The following is a 25,206-nucleotide window of genomic DNA, read 5'->3' as shown; positions in this document are numbered from 1 at the left end:
CGTACCAGAACTGAAATCTCATAAGCTCAATTGGTTAGGTGAATCTGGTTTATTGTTGGCTTTTGTGAAAGATTTGTTTAGCAGGTTTTGTGGAATTTAAATATTTCGAATGAACTCGAGTCCATTGAGACTTTTTCTTTGCTTGCTTTGAATTAACTCAAGCCTTGCGCTACCTGTCATAATTGATTGCCTGTTATTTATGGTTGTCATTGTGAAGAAGAAGAAGAAGAAGAATTTTGATGGTCTCATGCTGCTGTAATTTATAGGAAAATTCCCTTGTGCTCTTATCTGGTGTATCACTATTTTGACATTTTGTTTATTATTTTGCCTTTGTTTTGCTTTGCCTTTGTTTTGATTTTTGGTTCGTTTGGTTCTTTTTTTTCTTTTTTTTTTTCTTTGCATTTTATATTTGTTTTTGTTGTTGTTGTTGTTTGGTTTGTTTGGTTCTTGTTTTATTTTCTTTGCCTTTTTATGATTTTTGTTTTTGTTTATTTGTTTGTTTGTTTTTCCTTATGTTTTTTTTTTTGTTCTTTTTTTCTTTGCCTTTTATGATTTTTGTTGTTGTTGTTGTTGTTGTTTTTTACCTTTTTATGTTTTTTGTTGTCGGTGTTTGGTTTGTTTGGTTGTTTTGTTTTTTTTTGTTTTGTTTTTGGTTCTTGTTGTTCCACCTCCCCCCCCCCTTTTTTTTCTTTGCATTTTATATTTGTTTTTGTTGTTGTTGTTGTTTTTGTTTGTTTGGTTTTTGTTGTCTCCCCCCCAAGTTAAGCATCAGTGCAAGGTGTAACAGGTGTGCAAAAAGTCATAAAATATATGGTGTAATATTTTGAGTTTAGTCTGATTTTTTTTTTTTTTTTTGCTAGTTATGCAGTATGCTATCTTAGAAAACTAATCTTTTTTGTGATTTGATGTTTCAGCCCTTATTCCATTTGTGAAGTAATAAAACTAAACAAATAAAATAAAGAATTTTTCATTTTTTCATGATTTTCATTTGAGTTTAATTGAATCCATGGTTATAATGAGGGATGTCTCAATCAAGTTTTTTTTGTGCCCCCGATCTGATTCAAGTCATTGAATATTGAGTATCCACCAAGTCCCAATCTGGTATTTGTATTTTCCTAGTGCTTGGTGCACACTTCAAGTACATTAAAGTTATTAAAATCAGTCCAATGTAGGCTATACAGGACTGTGCAGAGAGTCTCAAATGTACACACAGTATATATACATACATACACACAATGTATAAAACATTGGTATATGTAAACATCTGTTATAATGGTAGACATCGTAAACACTGTATGGTCACAATAATGAATATGGGACTACCGACATACTGATATAAACTTCTTGTATTTTATATGTACAAAAAGCAGAATAATTGCAAAAAAAGGAACAAACGTGGACTGAAGGTTAGAAAGCATGAAGCTTGCGATGTCAGAATGCCAGTCTGTCAGTCAAGTTCTGAAGCAGGGCTGCGTCTGAAATCGCATACTCTCTTGAGTAGGTACTTATTTTAAATAAGTAATTACTTCACGACTGCCAAAAAAGTATGTTCTATATAGTATGAGTGTGTGTAGTATGAATGTAATCTGGATGTACTATATTCACCATGCTGTCACTATCACGTGACCTACCAGTAGCATCGCTTCACTGCCATTCACAAATCCTCTACCGTGGCCTCATGGGATAGTAAAGTGTCTATCGTATGCACACTTCAGAATCTCGCCGGAAATAGTAAGTCATTCGGGTACTTTTAGCCTACTCTTGTGATGAGTACTGTGAATTCAGACATACTACTTTTGTCACATACTGTTTTTCGCCTACTATATAGTAGGGAATTATGCGATTTCGGATGCAGCCCAAGACGCAAGCCACACTGAGCTGCTTCTTTTCCTTTTAATGGCGGTTGGCAAACCCACTTAAAGCTGCATACCGCCACCTACTGCACAACACCTGCGTGACAGCTGATGTAAAATAAAGGCTAAAGCTTAGGATAGCCAAAACCAATCAGTTTAAAATTCTAAATTTACCCCGATATCGATCATTGAGAACGGCTCAGGACATCCCTAGTTATAATATTCATATACCATTGTATATGTTTAATTGGTATCCAAGGTACGTCAAAGAAAGCCATACTGATACTTTTTGTACATTTGCTGTAACTGTAGAAAGTTAGCAAGCTTGCAGTATCTAGAAAGCAGATGCTGTGTTTTGAAGTTTCTTTCATTCACACTGAGCCAAAATGTCTGTAATATTTACATTAGATTTGAGGCACAAAGGGCAAGGTGTTGTTTGCCTTTTCCAGTTTGCAGATCTCTTTGGTCATTTATCACAACTGCTGAATTTCCCTTATTTCAGAGGGTTTCTCAAGGGCTTAAACAAGAACCGGCTTCAAACTTACTTTCTGTTTGTGAACGGTAAGATGTAATTGACTCTTGAGCGTAAGGGAAGTTCACTGGCAGCCCCAATGGTACCCTGTTCGAGTAGTTTGTTGTCATAGCAACAGTAAAATTAGCTGGCCCTTTTCTGTCAGATGTAACATTTTGTGGCAGCGCCACCATGGATACACAGAAAGCAAAACTGCGTATCGTGTGTGTATATGTGAATTTATATGTTCCAAGAGAACACCTTCCTGCAGTTACCCTTCATAAAACACCTCGACTGATAACTGACACAGCAGTCCACTGCTTTTCTTACAGCTTTGTTTATTGGCTTTCATATTTTGAGCCCAATTTGATACAGAGTTCATGTTTTTTCCTATACACTACATATTTTGGAGACTATCATTAAGATGGAACCATTGAAACAACATGTAAATGCTATTTTATTAAAGGGGACCTTTAATTATGTAAAATTCAGTTTGAACATAAATGTGTTTCGGCATTGTGTGTACACAACCACCTTATAATGATAAAAATCCACCCTCTTCTCTTTTTTTAATCCCCATAACTCATAAGCAGTGTCTCAGAACAAGCGGATTGTAGCTTTTGTGAGGTCACAAATGCCTAGGCTCCGCCCACAACTGCTGACGGACTCTACTCTATTAGCATAGACCCCGCCCTGAGTGAGCTGTACACAGTCCGCCATGTTTATCTCCTCGCCAGAGCATTTAACAGCAGCATTCTAGTAAGAAATGTATTCTTAATAAAGCTACTAAGTTATTTAATCAAGAGCAGTCAGTAATTTTATGTTTTTCTTTTGTTGTTTTGTTCATATTAACTGCAAAAACAGCAGTAGGTACTGTATATTATGCTGTTGTCACTTTAATACACAGATTAAAGGGTTAGTTCACCCAAAAATGAAAATTCTGTCATTAATTACTCACCCTCATGCCGTTTTACACCCGTAAGACCTTCGTTAATCTTCGGAACACAAATTAAGATATTTTTGTTTAAATCCGATGGCTCCGTGAGGCCTACATAGCAAGCAATGACATTTCCTCTCTCAAGATCCATCAAGGTACTAAAAACATATTTAAATCAGTTCATGTGAGTACAGTGGTTCAATATTAATATTATAAAGCGACGAGAATATTTTTGGTGCGCCAAAAAAAAAGAAAATAACGACTTATTAGTGATGGCCGATTTCAAAACACTGCTTCAGGAAGCTTCGGAGCGTAATGAATCAGCGTGTCAAACCGCCAAACTGCTGAAATCACGTGACTTTGGCGCTCCGAACTGCAGATTCGACACGCTGATTCATTATGCTCCGAAGCTTCATGAAGCAGTGTTTTGAAATCGGTCATCACTAAATAATTTGTTATTTTGTTTTTTTTGGCGTAACAAAAATATTCTCGTCACTTTATAATATTAATATTGAACCACTGTACTCGCATGAACTGATTTAAATATGTTTTTAGTACCTTTATGGATCTTGAGAAAGGAAATGTCATTGCTCCCTACGTAGGCCTCACGGAGCCATCGGATTTAAACAAAAATATCTCAATTTGCGTTCCGAAGATTAACGAAGGTCTTACGGGTCTGGAACGGCATGAGGGTGAGTAATAAATGACATTTTCATTTTTGGGTGAACTAACCCTTTAAATATACACATGCGATTTCTTTACTTGCTGTTTGTTCATAGACATAACCAACTGTGTTTACGTGAACTTTGTGTGTTTTTGACATGACATTGTGTGAATTTCAAAGCTGAAAGAGAACTTAGTTTGATACTCACACGACATGCCATCTGACAGTCAGCTTTCTGTGCACGTGCTTCGGTTGTGAGCGCCCTGAAAACCATATATCAGAAGTTTAGACTGATATTAACTGATTTAAAATGCATGCAGATAATATAATGCAATGTCATGCGAGCGTGACCGTGATAGAGATGATAATTAAAACCAAACAGATGTTTTGTTAGTTTTTGGCAGAGTATTCCAGGCATGAACTGTACAAGCTCCGCCTTCTTCTGGAAAGTGGCGTGGGAGCAGCAGCTCATTTGCATTTAAAGATACATGCACAAAAACAGCATGTTTTTCCTTCCACTCAAAAATGGCCATTTACAACATGGTATAATAAATGATCTGTGAGGTATATTGAGCTGAAACTTCACAGACACATTCTGGGGACACCTGAGACTTAGATTACATCTTGTGAAAGGAGCATAGTAGGTCCCCTTTAGCATTGACAAAATACACTGAAAAAAATCTGGTGTAGAAAAAATTGTCACTCAGAAATTGCTAGTAAATTTCACAAACAATGACAAAGAAACAGCAAGTAACGCATTGAATTAAACATGAAATTTTTAAGTAGAAAAACTGAAAAAGCAGTGTTACTGCCAGTGTATTACCATCAGATACCATCACTAATTTCAAAATACTTTTAATTGGTATTATTTCTCTCATTATTTGACATATTTAAAGGTCAGGATTAAATAATGTACTATAACAGTTTTCTCTTGTATTTTAGTAAAACAACTGCATTTTGTTAATATGCAGTTGATTCTAGCTGAGACCTCGGTTGTGATGTGGATGTGATGTCGTCCACATTTGTATAATCTGCCTTATAAACGCAGCCATGCCTTGACTGACCCCAGGGAATCTCTGCTCCAGATTGTGAGGCTGGATAATATTCTCGCTCCGTTGCCGTGGATACAGATGCTTTATTAGCAATGCAGCGCTAGCTGTCAGCTGTCAATCAATGCAAGGGAAGAGAGTTGCTGCTTTGACATGTAAGTGCGAGTGTCAAAAGCAGCCCTGAGGCGTGACTGTGCATTTTCCAAGGAGTGCTCAGCTGCATATGCTGTTATTGACTGATTGAATGGCCTTATCAGGGGGGTGCTGCCCCTGGCACATGTGTTGACATGTACGTACGGCATATGTATAATTGTGTGTGGGTACGTGTCGGCATGGGTGTCAGAGAGAGAGTTAAAAGTGACGGGTAATGCTGGAAGGAGAGATTAACTGGATTACCTACTGTGACTTGGGCAGTATGTGATAAGTTCGTATTTAGATTTTATGCATCTGCAGATAGCGCCAGGCTTACTTCCTCTAAAATATAACCTCCTGCTAATCTTACCTCCCAGAAACCTCAAACACACACACACAAACAGGCTGCTGCCACAAGAATGCTTGATCAGATTTTCCATTATAAAAAAGTTTGCATCATTGTTATGTCTTTTTTTTTTTTTTTTTGTATGGAAGCCTGAGAAGAAAATTTAATTGTAGCTTTACATCTAACAACTGCAACTTCTCATAATTATGGGGAAATAAGTCACAATTATTTATCTCTTGCAGCTGTTACTTTATTTCCCACACTTTTCCCAAAGTTGCGAAAGTTTCTCTTAATTGCAGCTTCGTATTTCACAGTTGCTTTGTCATAATTACTACTCTTTCTCATTATGACTTTATAACTTACAATGCAACTTTAAATCACACAAATGCTAATTTATTTCTTTTATCTCAGTTATCTGTTTTATTTTTTTACTCTTAGACTGCCTTATTTATGGAAGCTTGTTTCCGCCACAAAATTTAAAAAAAAAATTAAAAAAGTAACTGCGACTTTTTATCTCACAATTCTGACCGTTTTTTCCTTACAATTCTGAACAATTCTGAAAGTCAGAATTGTAAGATATAAACTCACAATTCTGAGAAATGAATATAAACTTGCAATTGCGAGAAAGTCAGAATTGCGAGTCATAAAGTCATATAAGGGTCATTTGACAAATAAGTGTAAAAGTGTAAAAAAGCGTAATGGAGATAAAATTAATTTTGAAGTTTTATTAAGTGTTAACAATGAGATTGTGTTTTTTATAATCAATTAACACTGCTTTTGTCATTTTTTTACAAGAATTTGTTACCAAAACAGTTATTCGGTTTAACCAAAATTTCAGTTTTACCGAATGACACTTTTGGTTATACCGAATGACTGTATTTTCAAACAGTGCCAACAGGCTGATATCTAGCTACCTAGCAAAAGGACAATCAAACATTTTATATTTAGTACAAGTTTTAAAATATTACAACATGTTCCATGTTTTATAGCGGTTGAACCGAATGACCTGATGTTTCGGGACATGCGTATGAGCAAGTGAAAACATGCATTTTTTCAAATAAATAAGAGAATTAGTTACTTTGGTTCATGACCATGGGGTTCTTTGCAGGTGTCTGAATGATGTCACATCCTGTCACATGATATTGACTGCATGACTTGATCCAAAATTGTCCCTTTATATTGGTTACTCCGAATGACATCAATGAAATTCATTTTTCCAGACATTCTTTCTCATAACAAAGCAACGACTTCTACACATAATTTTAATACCATTTTGCACTGTGTTGATATATGATGTTATAAAATCATGCAAGAATAAAAAATATATACATTTATTAAATTTTAAGATATTTTAATCACAAATGAAATGGCTGTATTGGCCTTTGGACGGTTAAACCGAATGACATTTTGACACTTCAGAATCTTTAAAATACCTTTATATGTAGCGAAATATAATTAAAACCTTTTGAATTCAATAAAAGAGATCAAGTTGTACTACCTTACATACTTTGGATGTCATATCCTTTTGATAAGTCTTTGTTCTTTATTATTATTATTAAGGCCTTTGGACAAAAAAAATGACCCGTCACGTCATTGACCCATAAACTTACTACAACTTACTGCGAACTTAATGTATAATTATATATAAGATATAAAGCCAGAATTGTAAGATATAAACTCGCAATCCTGATATAAACTCCAAAATCTCGAAGTCATAATTGCGAGATAAAAAGTTGCAATTATCTTTTACATTTTTTTTTTTTTTTTTTTTTTTTTTTTTTTTTTTTTATTACGTGGCGGAAACAAGTTTCCATACTTATCTATGTTTCCATTTAACTTGTCACAATGACTTCTGTCAAACAGAATCTTATGCATTTCTAGACTAATGAACATGATCTTCTTCTTTAAGAAATTCAAAATAATAAAGTTGTTACTTAATTTGGCTTATAATTCTAACATGGCCATTAAAATTTGGTTGAAAAGTTGAAGGCCACTCTACGATGTAGTCTTTTCACAGACTGTGATGACATGTTTCCACAGTTATCAACATTGCAAATCTAGTAAAGTTTTTCATATTTTCATTTTTAAAGAAATTTAAAATTTTCTGCGTCCAACAGAAAAACATACAACTACCGACCACCAAAGACTGAAAACAGCTAACTAAATACACAGAGATAATGAAATGATAATGAACGAGTGTGATGATTAGATTGTTGGAGCCCTAAAAATCTCATGTCTGTGTTCAAAGCACCATTTTTTTTTTTTTTTATATAGTCGTTAAAAAATGCTACTAATTTGACTGGTGAGTTTAGCTGCAGTAGCTTGTCTGCTCTGTTCCTCAGTTTATTTGGAATTTTACTATTTATCATAAACTGTATTTGCTGAGAGTGTGTCAACTCTGTTTTTCCTGTTTGCTGGCCTCACCTCTGAAATATGGAAGTGGTTTCCAGTTCTCATGCTGATTTTTAGTCTCATTTCTCTCTGGAGTTTGTTTCGTGGGAAGATCTACAAATACAAGAGATTAAACTTAACATGCATTGATGTTAGGTCATGTATTTGTTGACCCTAAAAACTAGACTTTACTAACTATATGTTTGATTAATACTGAAAGCTGCAAAACTCATGACACATCATACAGTGAGATCAACCAAAAAACCAAAGTTGTCTGCACACTGACAGACATGCAATTAGACCAAGGCAAGGGTCTATCACAAAAATTACTTTAATTAACATCTACAAGGTGAAAAAATGTGCAAAAAAGTGACAAGTGTCTTATAAACAGACCAAAGAGCAGACGTTTCAGCTCATGCTTTTCTTACAATATCATTTTTGATACATCATACAGTGAGCAAATGATAGAGAACAGAACTTTAACTTTTAATGGCACTCACCTCATGATAATCTCTAGATGCAATACTGAGCCCATAGTTCCTCCTAGACAGCACACAAATGTGCTTGCCTGAAATTATGACTTTTTAAGTGTATCTTTGCAGATTTTCAACCCACTTTGTATTGTTACAGTGTCAGTATATTTCTATATGAACAGTGTTTATCCATTCTGTTACCTGGACTGACAAATTCATGTTTTTTTTGGCAGCAAAAGTTTACTGGATGACTCGTTTTAACAGCTCCAGGGCTTTCGTGAAAACTACATATTATACTTCCGCACTTTTGTATCCATGCCCAGACAGTCGGATCAGCAGAGGGTTATTAATAGAACAATTATTGTAAGGGTGGTATAAATTTAAAATTTAATCTTACTTTGTCTATTATTTAAACAGCATTATGGTAAAAATTCAACACTATAGCAACAGCTTACTTACCTGTACGTGACAACGTTTTGCGTCGGGAGTTTGGGGGAACTGACGCAACGGCAGTTTCTTTCAGTTTTCCCGTCTGTTTGGCCTAAATCACTGTGTTTGTGGTCAGTCTGAAATGTTGACTACAAATACAGAGATTTTTCAGATTTTCTGTCGCTGTGTTTTCTCCATATTTTGCAGTCTTTGCAGGCTTAACCCACTGCTTACAATGCGCTGGACCGAAAGTAACTCACTCCCGCTAAACATTTACTCTTTGAATTCTTGCAATCAGGAACAATACAAGTCAACGCCATTGACTAAAAGTTTGCTAAGAAGTATTTCTTACTAAAGCAAGGCGTTATTTGACTCTGCTAAGCGTATCCATAGCAGACTGGTGCGTGTGGCCTTGGACTGCAACATACCCAGTGCATTATGGGTGTTGAAGTTTTCCTACCTATTTGGCAAAAGGGAAGACAACAGCCTTTTTTCTCTGTTTTCTCTAGTCAGGTAGCACGATTTCACTTTTTTCCCTGCCTTTATACTATTTAGTCAGCCAAGTTTTACTGAAAGCCCATTTGCTAGCAGTTAAGTAGCCCTTTAAAAAAAAGTCAAAATTATGGCATAATTTTAAAGTCAAAATTATGTCATAAATATGACAAAAAAGTCATAATTTTGCCTTTTTATCTCACAATTATGACTTACTATGTCATAATTTTGACTTGTCATAATTTTGATTATTTAATTTCATAATTATGACTTAGTATGTCATAATTCTGACATTTTATGTCATGATTTTGATCTTTTTATGTCATAATTATGACTTTTTTTTTTTCTTATGTGGTGGAAATGGCCTTCCATACCAAAAGATTCATCTTATATAAGAGTTCCAATTAAGCCTTTTCATGAATATTTGATTTAAAAAAAAAAAAAAAGATTTTCTTTAAAAACCAGCAGTGACTTTAAAGTGTGCTTCTCGTGTCTCTGCAGGAGCCGAGGGCTGCATGGGTCCAGTGGTCATGCCCCCAGGGAAGAAGGCCGAGGGCCCCAGCAGTGGGAGCGTGGCGCGGGGTCTGAGTCAGCTCTACCAGGACACCGAAGCAGCTGACCTCTCTCTGGCCCTGTCTGCCTCTCTCAGCCGGGCCGAGGATGAGGAGCTGACCAGCCTCAGCTGGTTGCACGAGAGCACGGATCTTCTGACCAGTCTGGGCCACTCTGGCCTGCGTAGCGTTAGCCCCCTGCAGGATGCTAACGGTGGTCGCGAGCCCTCGTCCTCGCCGTCGTCCTCCCCTGAGCCCAGTGAGCCGCCCTACCACCTGTCCACGGGTCCCAGCCGTAAACCTCCCTACTCTTTCAGCTGCCTCATCTTCATGGCAATAGAGGATGCTCCCTCTAAACGACTTCCTGTCAAAGACATCTATGGATGGATACTGGAGCACTTCCCTTACTTTGCTAGCGCCCCCACTGGCTGGAAGAATTCAGTGCGTCATAATCTGTCACTAAACAAATGCTTCAAGAAGGTGGATAAGGATCGCAGTCAGGTGAGGGCTTGTGTTTCAGTGAGTTTTACTGAGGTTTAAGGTGTCAAAGAGCCGGTTGTTTGTTTAGAATGCATACTTTCATTTTTTTTCCCTGCATTCTAGGAGTTATGTACTTTTTTACCATCATTTTTGGACCAGTGGTGTCCACAATAAAGAAAAAGATAAATCTTTTAAAAATATCATTTCCTGATATCATTTCCTGTTTCATGTTTTTCTGCATGTTGATTGAACCACCACATGACTTACAATATGACGTACAATATATTTTTCAAATATTAATAGCAGTGAAGCAATTTTGTTCAACATGCGAGTTCATGCCAACAACATGCTAAAAAATGCTTGCAACATGCTAATTAATGCTAACAACATGCTAGCAGCATGTTAAATCATGTTAATTCATGCAAGCAACGTTAAAACATGCTAGGAACATGCTAAAACATTTTAGCAGTGTGTTAAAACATGCTAGCAACATGTTAAATCATGTTAGAAACATGGTAATTCATGCTAAAAACATGTTAAAATATATTAGCAAAAGGCGAAATAATGTTAGCAACATGCTACATTATGCTAAACATGCCAAAACATGTTGGCAACATAATTCCTGTTAGCAGTGTGTTAAACCATGTTAGCAAATTGCTAATTAATGCTACCAGAGTGTTAAATCATGTTAGCAATGTTAATTCAAGCTTGCAACATGTTAATTCATGTTAACAAAATGGTAAAACATACTAACAACCTGTTAATTCATGCTAGCAACGTGTGAAATCATGTTAGCAATGTTAATTCATGTTAGCAATGTGTTTAAACATGCTAATTAATGTTAGCAATGTGTTAAATCATGCTAGCAATATACTAAAACATGTTATCAACATGATAATTTGTTAACAATGTGTCAACCTGTTAATTCATACTAGCAACATGCTTATTCATGCTAGCAATGTATTAAATCATGTTAATAAAATATTAATTTATGCTAGCAATGTGGCAAAACATGTTAGCGACATGTTAATTCATGTTAGCATTCTGCTAAATCATGTTAATTCATGCTAGCAAAGGATTTCTCGCTTTCTTTCTCTTTCCACTTGATTAAATTTAAAGCTTATAAAACTTTCAAACTTCCATACGGATTTGTCAAACTAACTTCAAAGTTTGTCTCGATGAGCTTTACTCATCTAGATTTTAATTATGATGTCAGGACAGTGGTATCATCCTGACATTTTTATATTGTCACCCCACAAAAAAAAATCTAAATAAACTTTAATAAAGAAAGCTAACATTCTTATCATAGAAGTTGTCTTTTTATGTATGAATTGCATTTTTAATGTAAGATAGGACAGAAAACTCATTGAATCATTAATGCTATATTAACCTTAAATCAAAGTCCACATTGACTTTATGAAAGATTAGGTCTAAGTGCCAGGCTGCCAGCTAGTCAACAAAGACTTATTATGGTTAGTTTTTAAGAGATTTTATGAATGTGGGCTGTGGATATGTAAACATGTCCATGTAATCATGCTTTTTGTTTAGATGTGACAAATAATGATAATATCGTACACTGACATCAAAGCAGATGAAAAGATTAACAAAAACACTTTGTGCTCTGGCAGAGTGTGTTTGCATTGTTATGTGTGTGTGTAAGAGTGTGTTTGTACCTGTCTAAGCCATCATGTTGTCTTTTGGTTCTTAACTACGGCCAAAAGAGTTTTCCTTGTATATGTATTCCCATAGCAACCAAGCTGTAGTTGACATGAAAAGCATGTCGTTTCTGTAGCAACAGCAAAACTGATTGGCTGCGTTGCTATGTCTGTGAGCAGACCTGTATATATGCGTGTGTGGGTCAAATATGGGAACATTTCAGGGAAGTGGTATGAAGCATAGTGATCTGTTTTGATGAATAAAGTTCATGTTACTTGTCCAGCTGGACCACATTTCACTGAGTACAAAATAATCAATGTAATTCTCTGGCAGAATACCAAACTAATCTGCTGAAATTGACATGTTCATGTAACCTTTCTAATATACACTGTGAATTGTTTCATTTAGTTTCATTTCCCACTCTGAGTGGAAGAAGGAATAGAAACATTTTTATTATTATTATTTCAGAATTCTTTTTTTTTTTTTTTTTTTTTTTTTGTCCAGATATTTTGACAAAAACAAGACATGTTTGTCTTTGAGTAGCCTATCAATTTATTAAATGTCTCTCTTGATTTGATTAAAAATTATATTTAATCTCACTGATACATACACACATCAGAAGGGTGTTTGGAGGAGAAGGGCAAACTAGTGGGTTAAAGGGATAGTTCACCCAAAAATGAAAATTCTGTCCTCATTTACTGCCCCTCAAGTTGTTCTAAACCTGTATGAATTTCTTTGTTCTGCTGAACACAAAGGAAGATATTTGGAAGAATGTTTGTACCAAGCATTGTTTTGTTTTTTTTTTCTGCTTCTGTACCTTTAAGTCTTCTGTATGCAAATGTTATAATGACTAAGAGTTTCCATAATACTTTTTGTTAATGTTCCCAATCATTTCAGTTCCTTAGCCGGCACAAAATCCCTCCAAAAACAGGCTCATGGAAACTCATTTCCACATTTAGGTTTTTTTTTTTTTTTTTTTACCAAATCACGTGTTTCAATCCATGTGGACAATCACTCTGAAACTGCTTCTTTTTTTTTTTTTCTTCATAACAACACTGATTGGCTGATGGAACAAAAAAAAAGTCCACATTCCCAAACCCTTCAAGAAGCAACGGACTATTTCATGTTTTTAAAGAGCTCTCCGAAAACATCTATTATCATATAATGAATCATTTATTATTTTCGGTAACACTTTATTTTAGGATCTTTTAACTAGTTTCTTATTAGCATGCATGTTACTAGAATATTGGCTATTTATTACTATTTATTAATCACATATGAATGCCTTATTCTGCATGACCTTATTCTACTGTCTTAATCCTACCCAATACCTAAACCTAACAACTACTTTACTAACTATTAATGAGCAGTAAATTAGGAGTTTATTGAGGGAAAAGTCATAGTTAATAGTTTATATGTGTTCCCTATACTAAAGTGTTACCTGATTTTCTGTTTCATCAGAATACGTAGCTACTTTTGAATCACCATAGATGGAGATTTGTTGTAGTTACAGCATCCACCGGGAGAGACTAACTTGATTATTCCAACTAGGGATGCACGATACCAGTATCGGTATCGGGCCCGATACCAAGCTCATGTACCTTTACTCGTAGCCTACTTGTTAAAATAACCCCGATACCATAAGACTGATACCTCACGTGACGTAACTGACAAAATTTTCCGTGCACAGATACACCGGCGGCAGCAGCAGAAACAATGTCAGCCTCAGGGGTGTGTAAATACTTCAAAATTAATGATGACAACCCACACATTGCGAACTGCATGCTTTCAGTCACAATTCGTTATCAATTAGTGAAGGCGGGATAGGCCAGGCCAGACCAGACCAGACCAGAAGCGCGCGCTCTCTCTCTTTCTTGCGCGCGATCCCCATTCTCTCAGACAGCGCGCGATCAGTTCTCCTAGCGCCTGAATGGTCAGATGCACACATAGTTGTCAAAATGTCCATCTTGTGGAGTATCTCACGTAAATACAGTCGTTTATGGCTTAAGTGGACGTTAACATTTGGGTGAAAACAGGATATGTGTAAGTATCCATGGATTCGGTCTTAAAGGGACCGTAGCCTAATTAAATATTTGTCATTAATGTTAATAAAACAACAAAAGGTGTTAAATAAATGTATACCTGGTAAATAAACCTACTGTATCTGAAAAACAAGTTTATTTAATTTGTATCTCTATAGTATGTGTTGTATTGTTTGTAATTTTCTTTTTATATAGCAACAATTATATATATTGGTAATTATGCCCTTTGAAGGTTATTGGACATTGTAAAATTTTTGTTCTTTAAGTTTGTGACAAGCACATAAAAATGTATTACTTTTTTCATTAGTCTATTTCTACATTCATTAGTCTCACTGTGCTTGAAAAAAAAAAAAAAAAAAAGAGGAATTAATAAATGTATAGGCATCAGTATCAGTATTGGCGAGTACCAGAAAAAAAAAATATCGGTACTCGTACTCGGTCCTAAAAAAATGGTATCGGTGCATCCCTAATTCCAACCAAATAAACCTTGACCCCTTGGGCTAAACTCAGGTGTACTTCATATAAGTTTTAATCAATGTCAACCAAGTTGCTAAACACTAAGTGTTAATATGATATGTGGGATGTCATATGGTAATGAGTTTGCCACTGGAACCATGAAGATTTTTGAATAAGCCATTATTGCAGCTTAGTTTCCAAAAACGGTCTGAGCGGAAAATCCAGTTTTCCATGATATGACCTCTTTAACATTTTATGAATATATGTGTATACTTTATAAGCCATAAGTAGAAACCTTCTCCTTTAAACATAGGCAATCATGTATTCTGGCTCTCTCAGCGTAGAGTCTGTGGCAGAAATCTGCTTTCCTCATTTACCACGGTTGGGAAAGATTAGCACATTGGTCTAGGCTGGTTTTAAAACGCCATCATTGTCTCCATGTAGACTGAGATACTCCTGCCAAACCTTCCAACCAGACAACCAACATTCCTCTCTTCTACTTGTTGCCTTGGAGACCAGTGAAACCACAGGTGCTTGTCTGCTCCTCCTCTATCTCCTGTAGAGAGGGGTCATGCGGTTCTGGCAGGCAGGTGAGCTGGAGCCATACCCGGATGCCGTGCCGGAGCTGGTGAATGATGTACGTCAGTCTGTGATGTTGTTTTGCAGGCGTGTTGACAGCTAATTGAGGGCAGACTGGTGGGGGAAGTTATGAATGAAGTCATGGGGAGTGTATTTGAATTACCCTGAACCCCCGGGTGGAAACGGCAGGCTGGGCCAATGGCTCCTCGAGTAGTGTGAAAAACACCAATACACACACAGAAATGTGAAATAAAGTTGCTTCCCCCAACCGTTTGGCAATTGCTAGCTTGTCGGCCTGTTTAATCAAACCTTTCCCCTAATTGCTGTGAGTGGTGTGTCAGTAAACACTGATGATCATTGCAATAGCGACTGTTCTGTAACTACGATAATATCAGAGCGCTTTCATCATCCCGTCTCACTTATTTTTGTGCTTAATACGAGAGCCGAGATCAAAGGCACACGGGTTGAATTTCATGGCTTGTGTGAGTTGTGTTTTTTGGTAAAGTGAAATGTGGCTCTGGAAGCCCCTGATGGAGGGCAGACAGCTTAATTAGGTGGAGAATGGCTTCTTTGATCTAAAAATACATGCCAGTGTTGCCTGTTGAGGCAGTTTTAAAGGTGCCTCTATGTTCACTAGACAGCGAGGGTCTCGAGTGCAAGGTCTAATCCTCCACCCTGCTGTTCAGTTTCCTCAGTACTTTGCAAATGTGTATCGTGAATCGGGCTAATCTGAGTGCTAATTTAAGTCTGGGTTTGGGCTCTTCAACTCTAGTTCTGGAAGGCCAGTGTCCTGCAGACTTTAGTACCAATTCCAGTTTAATCCACCTGTCTGTACCCACCTTGGGAAATTTGATTGGGGTTTGAGCTAAATTCGGCGAGACACTCGCCATCCAGGGGTTCAAAACCCGTAAGACTTTCGTTCATCTGCGGAGCACAAATGAAGATCTTTTTGATGAAATCTGAGAGATTTCTATCCCTCCATAGATGGCTATGCAACTGACACTTTGATGCTTTAAAAATTCATAAAGAGATTGTAAAACGAATCCATATGAATAGAGCGGTTTAGTCCAAATTTTCTAAATAGACTCGATTGCTTTATCTGATGAACAGATTTAATTTAGGCTTTTATTCACATATAAACATTGATCAGCGAACATAAACAGAAGCTCAACTGAACCTGCTTGATGCGCGAGAACAAATCTCTTGCTGAAGCTCAAACGTGCTGCGTAACAAGCCTGGGACGATACGTCGATTCTCGATCAATACAATGAATCTGGATCGATCCTGATATTTTCTCTCTCTAATCAATTCTGAGCATAGTTTTAACAGCAGATGGCGCTCTAGGCTAGTTTTTAACCGCACACTCTCAAATGCTCATGAAGAAGACTGCTGGACAGCGCTCGTGCGTTCGGCTGAATCATGTAAGTGGTTAAATATACTTGCACCTCAGCTCAGAATGCTTTTACGATGCGAGATTTGTAATTCGCTTCAAACTTTTTGAATGATTATTTTAAGTTTAAGCGGTGTGTGTAAAGGAACTGGAAGCAGGCAGTGTACGAGTGTTTCTAAAGCACGTATAGTAGTGCCATCTGCTGTTTAAAAACTAAGCTCAGAATTGATTCGAGAGAGAATCGCGATACGTCGGAAAACTATCAGAATCGCTCCAGATTCTTCGAATCGCGAATCGAGATTCGATGTATTGTCCCAGCCCTACTGCGTAACACGAGAATGAACCTCATTGGTTCTCACACGTCAAGCAAACATGCTTGAGCTTCTGTTTACCACAACTGATGTGTGACTTGATTAATGTTTTTATGTGAATAAAATCCTAAATTCAATTCATGTGGATTAGTTTTATGGTCTCTTGATGAACTTTTTGAAGCATCAAAGTGGTAGTTATGTAGCTGTCAATGGAGGGACAGAAAGCTCTCAGATTTCATCTAAAAGATCTTAATTTGTGTTCTGAAGATGAACGAAAGTCTTATGGGTTTGGAACGACATGTGGGTGAGTAATTAATGACAGAATTTTCATTTTTGGGTGAACTATCCCTTTAAATTTTCGACACTGTTTGCGAATGTTTGCTTGAACTATGCTTTCGTGAAATGCCAAATCGTTCAACAATGTTGGCAATGACGGAACTTGCGACTATAGTTGGCTAACGATGCTTTTGGGAGAAACACCCCAGGCTATTTCAGGTAATCCTGAATATTTTGATTAGCTGGTTCAGGTATGTTTGATTAGAGTTGGAGCCAAATTATGCAAGACGGTAGCCCTCCAAGAGTAGGTTTGGCTACGCCTGGTTTAGGCCTAGTCCACACGTACACGGGTATTTTTTATAAACAGAGTTTTTCCTAAAAAAATCGCGTCCACATGAAAACGCAAAAACAAACGATGAAGCGCTGTCAAGAGCATGCCAAACCAACAGGTGGCGATATAACCCTAACCATAAAGCCATGTTGGCCAATCTGAAGCCTGGAAAAAAAGGTTATTACCGATTCCGGTTCCAACGTCGGTTTCACCATCAACACGACAACACTGTAACCGGAGTTTTTGAAAATCTCCACTCTGACAGGAGTTTTCAAAAAAGTTTGGTTTCAGTGACTGGATGCTGCGTTTGAGTGTGTAAGAACGGCCAAACCGCATAGAAAAAGCTGCGGTTTTGAAAATACCCATGTTTGTGTGGACAGGTCATTAGAGGTATGATTCTTTCTTGGGCTCCGTGAGGTCCCAGTTTCCTATCCTGTAAGAGCCCCCAATTTAAATTATGTTCCTGTAGAGCAGGGCTGGGCAACTTTGGCCCTCGAGGTCCACTCTCTTGCAGAATTTATCTTCAACTTCGATCAAACTCACCTGCCTGTAGGTTTCCAGTAATCCTGAAGCTCTTTATTAGCTTGTTCAGGTGTGTTTGATTAGGATTGGAGCTAAACTCTGCTGGAAAGTATGTTCTCAAATGCCAGAGCTGTCCACCCCTGCTGTGCAGTACTACTATTTACTTTGCCTTTTCCCCCATTTTGGGGTATGGGCTGTCAACCAGGGCTCGCCAGACATCTCTGTCTTGGGCTTTCCTCTCGACCTCATTCCAGGTGTAACCCATCTTTTTGCAATCCGCTTCAAGATCGCGGTGCCAAGTGCTTCTTGGCCTTGCTTTTTTCCTTTTTCCTTGAAGATTCCAGGTCAGGGCTTGCCTGGTGATGTTTGATGTAGGCTCCCTGCTGTACAGTACCTCTGAATATTCTTAATCTTAATAACGATACTGTGTAACATGACCGTAATTTGTGTTTTTTTGTATTTTAGAGCATAGGAAAGGGTTCTCTCTGGTCTATTGATCCTGACTACAGACACAATCTGATTCAGGCGCTGAAGAAGACTCCATATCATCCGTATTCCCCTCGGCTTCCAAAACCTTCTACCTCCCCATCTGCCTCTCCTCAGCAATACCACAGGTAACGCCTCAATTTCTCACTCAGTTTTCTTTTCTTTTTTTTTTGGCCGTCCATTTCTTTTTCTTTTTCCTTTCTGTTCTTTTCCTCTGCAACTACCAGTTATTGCTGTTTCCCTCTTTTTCTTCTGGTACTTCCATTCACACTTTCCATTTTGTGTGGCCCTGAAAATCCTAGTCCAGACTTTTCCATCTCGAAAGAAAGAGCTTGGGCACAAAAACCTCTCAGTGTGGAATAACAAAATGTGACTGAGAGGATGTTGACCTTACCACGGTATAAATAACCTTGAGAGTAAAATAGTCTTGAATTAAAACAAATCTTCTCTTACACTTCAAGAAAGAGAAAGGAGGACAGAAGGAAGCTCATATATACACCTTTATTTGGTGGCCTCTCGTATGACCTTCCTGTGAAGAACACATTGATTCAGTGTCTGAGGGTTTTGGGTCAGTTCCTCACTCATTCCTGAACTCTTTGTCAGCAACTGGACATGGTCCTCTGGGGAATCTGTGGGATGTAAAGAAACGGCACACGCTTGCCCTTCCTGAGTCGTTTCTTCTCCTCTGCTGTTGCTGTGACGACCAGAGCACCTCCATGGCAACATATGTATGAGGCAGGTGGAATATAAGCACAAAGCTATTTGTCTGACAAAAGAAGAAAAAACATAGATAGGACAGACAGTTAGAGCTAAGAAATACATTATAGGCTTAGCAACACTAAACTCCATAGCAACAGTAAATGTAAAACACCTGTTTTCTTGGTTTTTCCTTGATTTTTTTTTTTTTTTTCCCACTTCCTCTTGTGGGATGAGGGGGCTGCTGTCAGTAGTTTGTGGTCTCTAAGTCTCGTTTGGGAAATTGGGAAAGTCAATTACTGTGTAAACAGTTGTACAGTCAATTATACAGTTTTTTTCTGTTTACAAAAAAAAAAGAAAGCTTTTTTTGTCTTTCATTTTGAATAAGTGGCTTTTTTTTTATCAGTTGAAGAGCCAAACAAGTGAACCATGATCAAATCTGATACTCCAAATTCATTACCTGTTGGAAATCCCAGCTAAAACAGTTTCATATGATTTTTATGTGGTCTTTAGATGGTCCAAGCTAGTTTAGATGGTTGTTTTCATTAAAAGCCACGATGTAACAGAGAGAATTCTGACGTTTCACCAGAATATTGAGTCATGACATTTTGATTAAAAATTACAAGGTCAAAATTAATAAATAAATAAAAATGAAGTGCATTATTGAGAATCAATCACAATAAGATCTATGTCATACATTTATAAAATAGAATTTCCATTTTATGTCGACTTTGTGTATTGTAATGAGTGGCAATACTTTACTGAATTTATTCAGTTTTTTAACTGTATAGCTGTTGTGATTGGTACTTGATTGATATCGGTTTCTTTTATCAATCCACTGGCATACTAATGCAATTATTATGCAATTCGAACTGCTCATACTCAAAGCAAATATGTTACCACTAGACCAATTCATAATTATTTTATAAATATTAGTGCTGTCAAATCGATTAATCGGATAAAAGTGTGCACGTGTGTGCGTGCATGCGTGTGTGTATATGTGTATATATATGTGTGTATATATATATATATATATATATATATGTGTGTGTGTGTATATATATATATACACACAAACATATATATATATACACACACACACATACATACATATATATATATATATACACACACACATACATTATATATATATATATATATATATATATATATATATACACACACATATATACAGACAAAATGTTATGTTAAATTGTAAACAAAATAATATTCATGAGACGTCGCACTTTAGATTAGGGTCTAATTCTCACTATTAACTAACTGTTAACTATGACTTTTGCCTCAATAAACTAATTACTGCTTATTAATAGTTATTAAGGTTGTTAAGTTTAGGTATTGGGTAGGATTAGATGTGGAATATGGCCATGCAGAATAATATGTGCTTTATAAATACTAATAAACAGCCATATCCTAGTAGTAATCATGCTAATAAGCAACTAGTTAAAAGTGAGAATTGGACCCTAAACTAAAGTGTAACCTAATGAGATTAGATAAATGTGATGTTAAACGTCTCATCTGTGAACCCCAACACCCCCTACTGTCTCTATGACTTTAAAAAGTGATGCCTATGGTGAGTTTGATGATCCCGTTTCAAGACTAAAGGAGTGAGTCAATCTAAGTGAAGGGATGAGATCGACTGTTATTGAAAATAGAAGCCATTTAGATACATTGCTTTACACTGTCTATAACAAGTAATCATGATAAATAATTGGATTTCCAAGCCTCGCCAGGATGTCTGTACTAGTTCAATTAGACTCCTGCACTACCTCTCAGTCTCCAGTTTGCATTCCACACCATGATTCTAATTCTCTAGAGTTTCCTTTCCTCTGCCTTTATCTGTCTTTGACTAGGATTTTGGAAGTTCATAATACAAGTTTTTTTTTCCTCCCATTATTTGATTTTATCACTCTGTGATTTTCTCTCTCTAGCATTCTTGCTCTGTGTTTATATCCCTTAGTCCTCCACTATGGCCAGGAAGTCCACTCTTCAGAAAAAATGGAGGAGTGCTCTTACAAGGTAAAATCCCTTTTTTGTCAGTTCTTCTTTTCTTTCTTAAAGACTCCATTATATCAAAATTGGAGTTTTGTTGCTTTTAATTTTAACCCATCTATAGCCTGAGCAGATAAACAGATACATTACTGTTGACAAGTTTGGAGTCAGTAAGATTTTTTTGGTAACACTTTATTTCGATGGTCTACTTTAGACATTCTGCTACCTATAAGTAGCTTTGCAACTACATGTCAGCTAACACTAAAGCAGTGGTATTCAAATGGTGGACCATGGTCTGGTTCTCGGCTTAGTTCCATCTGGACCGCAGGACCATTTTTACAGATTAAAGTGAGCAGCGCGTCAAAACAAAGGAGCGGTTCACACCACAAGCGCTCAGGGTCGTTTACTGTAATGATCTTTTGCCGCTACATCCTCTAATATTTTCATCTAGAGCCAAACACGCTTCATTCAAGCTCTTTCCGCTCCATGCGCGTTGCTTTCTCCCGACAAAAGCCCAAAGTATACTTCACTTTTTACGCGAGGGTCAGCGTAAAGTGCTCATGATGTGAATTTCGTCATCATAATCTGATCTAACCTTTTATATTCATATCCATCCATATTACTTTTTTGGTAAAAATTCTTAGACATCACTGCTTTGACTTTCGGGGCCCAAGATTCTCATCTTTGATGACTATTTTGAGTGTTTAAGATTTTTTTCTTTTACAAAGTACTACGGCTGCCCCAATGGAAATGTATAACTGTTCCAAAAAAGTATTGTCTGAACCTCCACTGGGAAGAAAATATAGAGACCGGACCTCTTGGTACTTTAATTGAATACCTCTGAAATCATTTTAATATGCTGATTTGCTGCTCAAGAAACATTTATGATTATCATTGTTGAAAACTGTTTTGCTGCTTAATATTTTTGAGTAAACTTTCATACTTTTTTTTTTTTTTTTTTTTACAATTAGATTCTTTGATCAGGACAGCATTAACTTGATGTAGAAATGTCTAATAAATATATATATATATATATATATATATATATATATATATATATCAAGTCCTTTATGTCCCACCCAAAGAAATATATCAAAACAGGAAAAAAAAAAACTGTGCTTGCCAAGGGATGTCATGCAAGCTTTAAAAGTGCCTTGCAAAAGCCCCTTGATTTTGATTTATAAAAAAGCCCTTTTTATCACACAAATAGCTGCTTTGCGCCTACAGATTACCTTTGTAATGTCTTGGGAATCATTCTTTTTTTTTGCCACTGATTCTCTCATTTCCCACAACTGTTCCTTCATCTCTCTCTTTCAGTCCATCTGTTTCTCTCTTTCACTCCCTGTTGGTGTCCCTGCCGTTTAAATGTCCATTCGATTCCAATCAGGGTGCTCTCTTTCCACTCCACCGCGAGCAGCTAAATGGAAGGAAATGGATACATTATCTGTCTGTAGTGGCTCCTCTCTCCTTCTCGTCTGCTCTTGATAATGGAATAATGGGTGCAGAGCTGCCTGTGAAAAGTGTCTGAACAAGGCTATTGGCATTTGAGTGATGTGAACGTCTTGATGGCTGTCTACATAAAAGCAAAGAGCTCAGTGTGTGTATGTGTGTCAAGCGCTGGACTGGACAGCCTTAGCTCAAGGCCGCTTCACTTAAGCTTGCTACTAGCCAATGTCATAGTGCTTAGAGTTTGTGAGTGGCTGGACACCTGTGAAGACTGTCTAGTGTCCTTTTGGCTTGTCCCTTTAATGGATTAGTTCACGTCATGATTAAAATGTCCTGATAATTTACTCACCCCCATGTCATCCAAAATGTTTGTCTTTCTTTCTTCAGTCGTAAAGAAATTAAGGTTTTTGAGAAAAACGTTCGAGGATTTTTCTCCATATAGTGGACTTCAGATGGGTTGAAGGTCCAAATTTCAGTTTCAATGCAGCTTCAAAGGGCGCTACATGATCCCAGACGAGGAATAAGGGTCTTATCTAGTGAAACGATCTGTCATTTTCTAAAAAATAATAAAAATGTATATACTTTTTAAGTATATACTTTTTAAACACAAATGCTCGCATTATGTAATCAAGTTGGAAAGGTCACGCGTGATGTAGGCGGAAATACCGAGGTAGGGCGAAAAACTCCATCTAATTTTCTCCTCCAACTTCAAAATCATCCGACATTGTTGTTTTACCTTTTTTTGTGAAGGGCGTTTGACTTCGTCTTTAAACGTTTGCTTTGTAGACACTGGATCGGTACTTTGGCCTATGTCACACGTGACCTTTCCAACGTGATTATGTAATGTGCGGCGCATCGCAGAGCAGTGGAAGACGAGCATTTGTGGTTAAAAAGTGTGTGTTTGTGTGTATATATATATATATATATTTATTTATTTATTTATTTATTTTTTTTATAGAAAATGACCAATCGTTTTGCTAGATAAGACCCTTATTCCTCGTCTGGGATCATGTAGAGCCCTTTTCGACTGAAGAAAGAAAGACATAAACCTCTTGGATGACATGGGGGTGAGTAAATTATCAGGGAAATTTTAATCATGAAGTGAACTAATCCTTTAAGCAATAGTTGACCCAGTCGTTTACTTGCCCTCAGGTGATTAACTGGAGAATCACTTTCCATGTTTTTGCCTGCTGCAAAACCGGTAGCGTCAACACTATTATTGACCTTTCAACAAATCAGTTGAGCAAACATCGCATCACCTAATTAATATTCATGGTCATATGGTTTATAATGTGTTCCTCACAGTTGTCAGATCGTTCTATTGTTCAGCTTACCCTCATGTCATTCCAAACCTGAATTACTTTCTTTCATGAGATGTTTAGCACAATGTTCACACTGCTCTTTTCCATGCAAAAAAAAAAAAAAGTAATTCATAAGACTCATACACTATACTTCAAGTCTTCTGAAGCCATACAATAGCTTTGTTTGAGGAACACATGATGGGATTTTCATTTTTGGGTGAACTTTTCTTGTAAGGGTGATGTTCTTCAGATGTTTTAGGGCAGTGGTTCTCAACCAAGGGGGCCGCAAGATAGCTTAAAATTATTTGAAATAAGCTATAAAAAATAATAATAATAATAAAAAAAAGCTACAAATCAAGAGGTTAACTGACATATTTCTCATTTTATTTAGTGTTTATTTTGTTCTATTTATGAACCAAGTTGCCAGGGTCAGGGTTTTTATTGAAAATTACCCCATTTATCCAAAACCTGGATAGATTGGAAAAGATATAAAGATATTAATATGTCATGGAAATTTATATAATATAATATACATTTGTCTAGTTATGTCAAGCTCTAAAATATATTATTAGGTAGAAAATGCTATTTGTGAGAAGAAAAAAATATTTAAAAAAGAAGAAAAAAAAACCCTGTAAAAATCCACCATGGCACAAACTACTGGTAATTTCAGTTCTTGAAACTTCTGGAATCACAGCAGTGTAGTCCAGTCCAATATATGTTGTTTGTGTATTTTATGCCATGAGTTGTAATTGGCGGTTTGTTGTTTCACAGTTCCACAGAGAGTGATACAGCATAGCTCACGTGTTGCCGCTCAGGGGCTCTTTCCAGTTATCAGACCCCTTCCTTTGAGTCCTGTGAGCAAGAGGACCACAGCCGTGAGGTTAGTATCCTTCTCTCCTTCTCAGTGTTGTTAAATGAAAATAGTTTTTGTTAAAGTGCTATTATGCTATTTTAAAGGTTCCTGATTTTGTTATGGTGGTATCCAACAATAAGTTTACATGCATTCAAGGTCAAAAACACTTAATTTTCTTTTAATATACATTGCACATCACCTAATTTCTCAAAAGATTCTGAAAACGGTTTGTTCAAAGAGTCAGTCTCTCTAAACCCCTCCTTTCTGAGAGCCTGCTCCGCTCTGATCGGTCAGACGGCCCAGTCTGCTGTGATTGGTCTACCACTCACACCACGTGTCGGAAACCAAACGCCTGTTACAATATCTGAATTTTAGCTCTGGAGGCTTCCTCTGTGCTTGATACAGTTATACGAATGATGGCATTGGTTTTTCTGTATTAATTCCAGCACAAGTCCTGGTAATTTGGAAGTGCATGCAAAGTGGATTTGCTTTTGCAGCGCAGAAAACATCGTCTTTTTGACATGTCGACAACACAAACCAAAC

General features: G+C 36.8%; 1 protein-coding gene across 4 annotated transcripts in view; it reads left to right on the top strand.

The window, feature by feature from the left end:
* ches1 (checkpoint suppressor 1) overlaps positions 1-25,206 on the top strand; it is a 79,474-nt gene that overhangs the window by 46,728 nt on the left and 7,540 nt on the right. For all 4 annotated transcript variants that reach the window (XM_051875034.1, XM_051875035.1, XM_051875033.1 and 1 more), the window contains 4 exons: positions 9,779-10,329; positions 18,337-18,485; positions 21,032-21,090; positions 24,582-24,690. In XM_051875034.1, the coding sequence (XP_051730994.1) occupies positions 9,793-10,329; positions 18,337-18,485; positions 21,032-21,090; positions 24,582-24,690 (854 nt within the window). In that variant the 5' untranslated portion in view covers positions 9,779-9,792. The remainder of the gene's footprint in view (positions 1-9,778; positions 10,330-18,336; positions 18,486-21,031; positions 21,091-24,581; positions 24,691-25,206) is intronic.

The sequence above is a fragment of the Ctenopharyngodon idella genome, chromosome 20 (assembly GCF_019924925.1).
Source record: "Ctenopharyngodon idella isolate HZGC_01 chromosome 20, HZGC01, whole genome shotgun sequence".
In the NCBI taxonomy this organism is placed as follows: Eukaryota; Metazoa; Chordata; class Actinopteri; order Cypriniformes; family Xenocyprididae; genus Ctenopharyngodon; species Ctenopharyngodon idella.
The sequence above is the reverse complement of the archived record's forward strand: the minus strand, read 5'-3'. Positions and strand labels throughout refer to the sequence as shown.